Raw genomic sequence first — 7005 nt, 5'->3', positions numbered from 1 at the left:
TTCTTGACCTTGGAAACAACAGAAGACAAAACACCTCAAAGTCCATTTAGTAACTGTCCTGTGTGATACACTATGAAATTGTAACACCTACAAATCCATGACAACTGGGAAAACTCCATCTGCTGAAAAAGATTGTGGGCTTTTGTATTCTGTCCTCCCCTGTATCTGGTTCGAAAGCTCTAGATAATTACGGGCAATCTAAATACTATATTAACACAGTATTCATCTAAAAAAAGCTGATGCAAGTTAAAGAACTTAATAAAAGGAAAATAAAAAACTATCTGAAAGCACAATCCCAGGACACATTTGAGTGCAATAATGATGGTCTTTTATTGCCAACAAAAGAACAAAATACAGTCTACCACACTTTCATCTCTGATTCTTGTGAGACATCAATCATTCAAAGAACAACATACAAAATAATTGGTCAGAAACTCTCGAGAACAAATATAAAACGCAGTGAAAACAGGATCGCCCTCTATGTTATCATGAGACAAGAGCTCATCGAATGCTCGTAAGATAAACTAATACTCTGTGAAAATTACAGACCTCATACAAAAAATAAGATTTTTTTTCAATAATAATAAAAAAACAGCCAGCATATTTACAGAACAATAATATTTTCTATTAATCTGGCTTGCCTAAATTCCCAGTGAAACTTTACTTATTACAATTTTCTCAGTAACTAACTTGTTACATGTGTCCTTTCAAAGTGTATAAGGCATGACAATCAACCTTTTGTCTATTCTGAAGTTTTGATAACAGCAAATCTTAAATATCAAGATGGAAGACATATTAACAGACCAGTCAGTCCTCCTCTTCAATGATATTAATATTCTTTATATCAATGCTTTCAGTAATTGTCATTTTTCAAAGTTTCTGTGCATCGCTCCGCCCATCTAAGGCACCAAATATTCAGTAGGGGAGAAACCAGAACAAACTGTACATGAACATATAAATCAAGCTGAGAGCTAATCCCACGCTAACCTATTAGCATTATGTACATGTATATAAACATTAGGGATGAGAAATAATGAATGCAGTAGGAAGCGAATAACTTAATTTACATGCAACCAGTTGGTGAGAGACCAAAGCTGAACTTTACAAAAACATTCAGTTTTTCAACAGTCTTTCGAGATAAAGCAGAGACAGAAAAAAAGGTCCTTTTTGGAGCAGAGACGGCAGTTTGCATGGAGCGAATTTACCAAATAAAAAACAAGTTGACAGCTATGAATCAGCCGTATAAATAAATGTGCATGCAGACATGGATGTGCTATATATCACAGAGTTTGAGCGCTTTAATTGCCAAATGTGATGAGAAAAAGAAGAAAAGTTAAATTAAAAAGCTGACGGTTTGAGGAGAGGACTGGTCTTTGACTGTGGGCTGCAGTGTCAGATGTGTGGCGGCTGGGTGCGTGTATGCGACGATGAGAGTGAGATTAAAATAGTTTATTCTCAGACATCTAAACCTTCAACCAAAGCCCTGGCATGGGAAATCGAGGGTGGAAAAGGGAAAGATAAAATGTGCACCCACATTCTATAAAACCCCAATAAGACAGGAGACCTCAAAATATACCCAAGACCCTGTACTGATCCGATTGTAGTACACACATATGGTTCTTTCTTCTAGCAACAAACACCCTGATTGACTAAATGGATCTTTTCCAAAAAGGGTATGTTTTTCTTTTCATGTGAGGCTTTGCAGCAGCCACTTTGATCCATGTATCATTCCTGAGGAAACAACAAAAAAAGAAGTACTAAGTGGAAAAGTGTAAGGTCAAATCGAGCAGTGAGAGATGAGATCACTGATGATGTCAACTCTTTTGTTTCAACTTCATGTCACTGGGTTTGTTGTTTGTAGGAAAAAAAAATGTTATCCCTTGGGGAGCCATTACACAGACAGCTCTAACCTACATGGTTCTTAAACCATTTTTTTCATTTGTGGATTCAATTTCTAGTTTCCATGATCACTGTATATCCTCAGAGGAGCTGCTGAGGAGCCAAACCCCAACATTATAGCCTGTTCTGGGATCAGTAGTGATGTCAGCCGCTCACAATGTTTCCAACTGTGCTGTGAGGTATTCGCACATCATACTTCAAACACATACAAACTAAAGCTGAGGGATTAGTTTAGTAGTGCCCCTCTTTCTGTGCTCTGACCTTTTTTCAACAAGTATTTATATATTTATTTACAATCATGAATCACAACCGTGGAGTGTCGTGCGGGAGCAGTGAAGCTGTTGGTGGTTTATGGAGCAACATGACGTTGTTTACTGACAACTGAAATAACTGAGCTGTGCTTTTTCACTCAAGGAAAGTGACTGGATTAACTTAATTTCATTAATGATAACAGTGTTTGGTTAAAGTTATATTCCTTAAGATTTTCATGAAATCAAACCCCATTTTTGATATTTATGGTCTGCATTTTTTCTGCAATTGCCATTTAATATATTCACTTTCAGTAATTATCTCTCTACTGCCTTCCTAAGCATGAGGGATTCAGAGGAAACAATGCATGCATGCAATTCAGCACAAGTTTATCTTATTGATATCAGGCTCACTGTTTACTGTTTGCATTCTTTTAAACTGTGTCAGAGCTGTATTAACTTACTGCTAATGCAAACTGAACTTTTCCTACTGCCGCTATTTCACATTAAAAGCATTCAACTGGCGAGACACGGGGTGGTTTTTATTGTGAAACACCCACAGGTAAAGTATCTGTCACTCCGGTTAGCGCTGACTGTGATCGTTTTTATCATTTTACATCGAACTTTACCGTGCCCTGCTGTTGTGTGAAAAACTACTCATGCGGTGTGCAGCATGAAATCAGATCATGGTTGCAATTATTGAGTGACTTTTTTATTAAAACAACGTGTATGTTTGGTTGCACTGTAAACAGATGCACCAGGTTGCTCCTCTTGTATTTTTGACAAAGAAGCTGTTCAAGGAGTTTTTGCTGCAGTATTAAACCACACTTGCTCTTACTACGTTAACCACAGGCGTTGCCAAATCAACCAGGACTGAAATCTTAAGGATAACAACTTTAGGAACAGAGATATCTGTAAAAGTTGAACTGAAGCTGGAAGTAAAAGTACTTCCACAGGGAGTAACCTCTTTTACTCTGTTGTCATCTTCATTGTCAGGTGACAGGCTTGCCATTTCATGAATAATTTACAGAAGTTACTCAAAGTCTGCAAAATCCACTGAAGAACTTAAACAGAGGTTTACAAGGAGAAGTGTTTGTAATGTACTAGCATCAGTCAGTTTGCTTTTCCCTCAGTACAATGGCTGTGAAATTCTCCCTTTTTATCACGTGACCGACAAACTTTCCCTTTAACTTGATGATACATTTTGTTTTTGTTTTTTAAAAATCATGCAATATAATTTGCTTTAAATACTGGTTGCAGCCATGATGAACATTTCACCTGTATGAAGACACTGTAAGCAATCAAGAGATAATTTTCAAAATGCCACAGAAGTTGTGAGGTTTTATGGGAGCTGAGTCACGGATATAAATACTTCACTAACAAGGGTCTTGTGGCCTCAACACCTGACCTGTGTTAAAGACAGATGCAAACACAAACAAGCAGAATACAAAACCTCATTCACATCCGTTGAAACTTCACTGTAAGCCAAAGCCTCTTAAGCCTACACAGATAATATCACTGAGGTGTTCCAGCTTATTTGTAGCTCCTTGAAATGCTACAAAAGTGTAATACAATCCACATACATGTCCTTAGGGTTAAGTGGTTACAATCAAGGCAGAGCAGTACTGTTCAAAGAGCTCATTGTGAAACTGAGCTGGGAAATTGTATTCATCCTTTAACTGAAATGACACAACCTTTAATGATATTTATATCTGTCACTTGTTAAATTATTCTCAGACAGTCATTTGTCCGTTTTTTTTTCCTTTGCTCCTTTCCTCAAACATACCACTCCCTGCGTGAGATCACAGATCCGTCCATGTGGGACACATAGTCGCTGTCTGTACCATTGTCATAGCAGTCCTCCGGGAGGTAGGGGGAGCCGTTGTTCACTATGGGGCTGTGCACAGGAGGCCCGCAGGGGTGCATGTTTTGGGTGTTGTAGTGATCTGGGTAGTAGTTTCCCTCCTTGAGACCCCTTTGGGAATCCCCCCTGTCGGCCCAGTCATCCCTATCCTTGCGTTCAGGGGTGTAGTCGGGGTAAATGATGTCTCCACCCAGTTTGGGTTTCAGCTCCTGGCTGCCTTTGCTCGTCTTGTCCCCGTAGACCTCCTGGAGCTCATGCGGCTGCAGCACGTCCAGCTGAGACTCCTTCTGCATGTCGGAGGGTCCCAGGTACTGTTTGGTGTAGTAGTCTCCTCTGAAGGTCCTGCGCTGTCTCATGAAGCAGGCCCCGCCAAGGATCAACAGGAGAATCAGGAATAAAACTCCACCTACAGCCCCGCCAACAATAGTACCCAGGCTGCTGTCAGATAAGGAGGCCAGGGTCGGGGAGGTGAACAGGGCTCTCCGCTGGTCTGCAGCAGTGCCGGTTCCAGAGATGTCAGAGAGGAGGGACGCAGTGGTGCTGGGGGCGGCCGTGGTGGGAGGAGGATCTGCAGAGAGAACATGTGATGAAAAGATTTAAACAAGAGAGGATTGACGGCAGATGGAGTGAGGAGTCTTAAAATTAAAGGGGAGAAAGACCGCACTTTATGTTCCGTAACGACTTGCAAAGCAAGTGTGAATGGTTTTTAGATTAATTTATATCAACACTGTGCAGTGTTGGTGCAGAGACATGCCTCCCCTGAGACCAAAGAATCTGTTGAAAGCTGTGCCGTAGAGCAAAAAGGAGGAAATGAGAGGGGCAGAAAGAGGTTAAGTGCTGAATGTCATTGTGTGTGTGCATGAGAGAAAGACAGAGAGGGATAGGAGGACAGAGGACATGCACTCATGAGCATCTGAGTGAGCGTGATTGGCTCTCCCACCTTTCATTCTAAACCCTGTTGTGAAGTCATGTGAGAAGATGAAATGCTGTGTGATCGATGTGAGGTTCCTGCATCTGATTTTTCCTCCGGTGGCCAGAATTAGCAGCCAGAATCGGGGCTGTGTGGAGCTCAAAGTCAAGATAAGTGTCTCCATTTTGACCTCCAGCCTCTGGGGCTGAGAGCAGCCTGATACCACAAGTCGATCTCTGCACAGGAACATCAAAGGCCTGACTACAAAGCAATATGACTCGCACTAATAGAGGTCTGCATCTCCAGGAGGTTTTTAGGTACTAGTTATCAAAACCGGATTCCCTGTAGAGCTATAATGATTTCCACAATATGTGTAACTGAGTAAGAATCTAATTACCTGCAATTATACACTGTGTGTGAGCCTGAAGGATTAGGGGTAAAGTAAAAGCATGAGAGAGGATAACGGAGACAGATCAAGGTCAGTGCACTGACATACTGGCAATTGTCTCCTTTCGTCAGTCACCATCAATCCCACCCCGTAGCGCAACAGTTTAACCTCACGTCGGTTATGAGCATCTGCAACCATGTAGCTGATCTTCAGAGAGACGAGCAGCCAAAAACCCCAAGGCTACACGGACAACTGGGAATGTGAAACAGCTACACCAAGCAGCCACGGAGGGGGAGGAAATGTAGCTGAGCTCAACCTGGCTATCTCCACAAGGGAGGGGAATGAGAGGCCGCATGGCCAAGTTTTAATATTTGACAAGAGAGAAGATAAGTGCAAGTTCGTCCTGGACAGGATGTCAGCTGTGCTTTCGTTTGGAGCGGGACTCTAAACTAGGCCGGTACACAGATGGAGCCTGACAGCCTGTCTTGGGGCTTCTCCTGCTCTTCCCTCTTGACAGTGAGAAACGAAAAGGATTGTGTGTGTGCGTTAGCGGAGTACGTGTCCAAAAGCAGCAGTTGCTTTGTTTGGAAAAGGATTAAAAGGAGCAGAGGAGAAATGAAAATAAAAAGAGATGCAGAGTTCTCAGGATCCACGCCCTGACTTACAATAAGTAACAAACCATGGACAGACAGAGGAAGCAGACAGGAGTTGTTTAGTATCTTGTGAGTTTTCTGACAAGGATTTATGTCAATGAATCAACGGCATTAAACAAATCCAAATGCAGGGAAACCCCTTTCGATGGTCCAGGGAAGTCCCGTCTCTGGCTGTTAGTTTAAATCTATGAAGTGTTGAATTAAACTAAATAACTGGATCACATTTCATACAGAACAGCTTTAAGAGTACAATATGCTGTTGAATAACATATTTAATGGAGTGCACACACATACTTCTGTGTACTCCAAATCTGTGAACACAATTCATTATGTCCCGCTTTGAAACCTGACCTTAAACAAAACAAAGAAAATGGTTACATGGGTGCATGCTTTGCTGAACCAGCAGGGGTAAACACCCTCTTCCTTATCTGAGAAATCTAATGTTGCCAAAACCACAACAGTGGAAATGTTTGGTAATGATACTCTTTATCTGCACCCCGCGCTCCTCTGTTGCCAGGAATGTGTGAAAGTGGATCTGGGCAGGGACATGTATATGGAGGCTTAGCTCTGCTAGAAGTGTTGAACTGAGGGCCGATCGTACCGAGAGGGTAATCTTACATCAGAAAAGCACGATGAATGTCAAAGGGCACAGATTCTTCTTTTAACCTCAGGTGTTAAAAGGTAATTTATTTAAGTAAGCGTATGGTTAAAAAAACATCCAATAGCACTTTAAGAAACTGAGTGAAAAAGTCCAAACGTACCTTGTACCCAGAGGATTACATCTTGACTGCGGAGACCGATGTCGTTCATCACTTCACAGCGGTATACTCCAGAGTCATTGCGCTCCAACGGGCGAGCGAAAGCAAAGCTATTGTTTGAGATTTCAACACCCTCGGGCATCAATCCATCCAACCTGTGCAAAAATGAAACATTACATAAATCTCACAGTGTACAAAGACTGAAAGTTCACACATTGTTATTACTGTGTGTTTCAGAAACATCATTTTCAAAGTATAATTGAAAAACCTATCCATGACTTGCAA

The 7005-nt window shown here is 41.5% G+C and overlaps 1 protein-coding gene across 2 annotated transcripts in view; it reads right to left on the bottom strand.

Moving 5' to 3' along the window:
* Window positions 1–311: 311 nt before the first annotated feature.
* nectin3a (nectin cell adhesion molecule 3a) overlaps window positions 312–7005 on the bottom strand; it is a 30926-nt gene continuing 24232 nt past the window's right edge. For both annotated transcript variants that reach the window (XM_044202695.1, XM_044202696.1), the window contains exons 5-6: window positions 6724–6875; window positions 312–4579 (exon numbers count right to left, since the gene is read on the bottom strand). In XM_044202695.1, the coding sequence (XP_044058630.1) occupies window positions 3924–4579; window positions 6724–6875 (808 nt within the window). In that variant the 3' untranslated portion in view covers window positions 312–3923. The remainder of the gene's footprint in view (window positions 4580–6723; window positions 6876–7005) is intronic.

This window comes from Siniperca chuatsi, linkage group LG7, assembly GCF_020085105.1.
Source record: "Siniperca chuatsi isolate FFG_IHB_CAS linkage group LG7, ASM2008510v1, whole genome shotgun sequence".
NCBI lineage: Eukaryota > Metazoa > Chordata > Actinopteri > Centrarchiformes > Sinipercidae > Siniperca > Siniperca chuatsi.
This window is presented reverse-complemented; position numbering and strand designations above follow the sequence as displayed.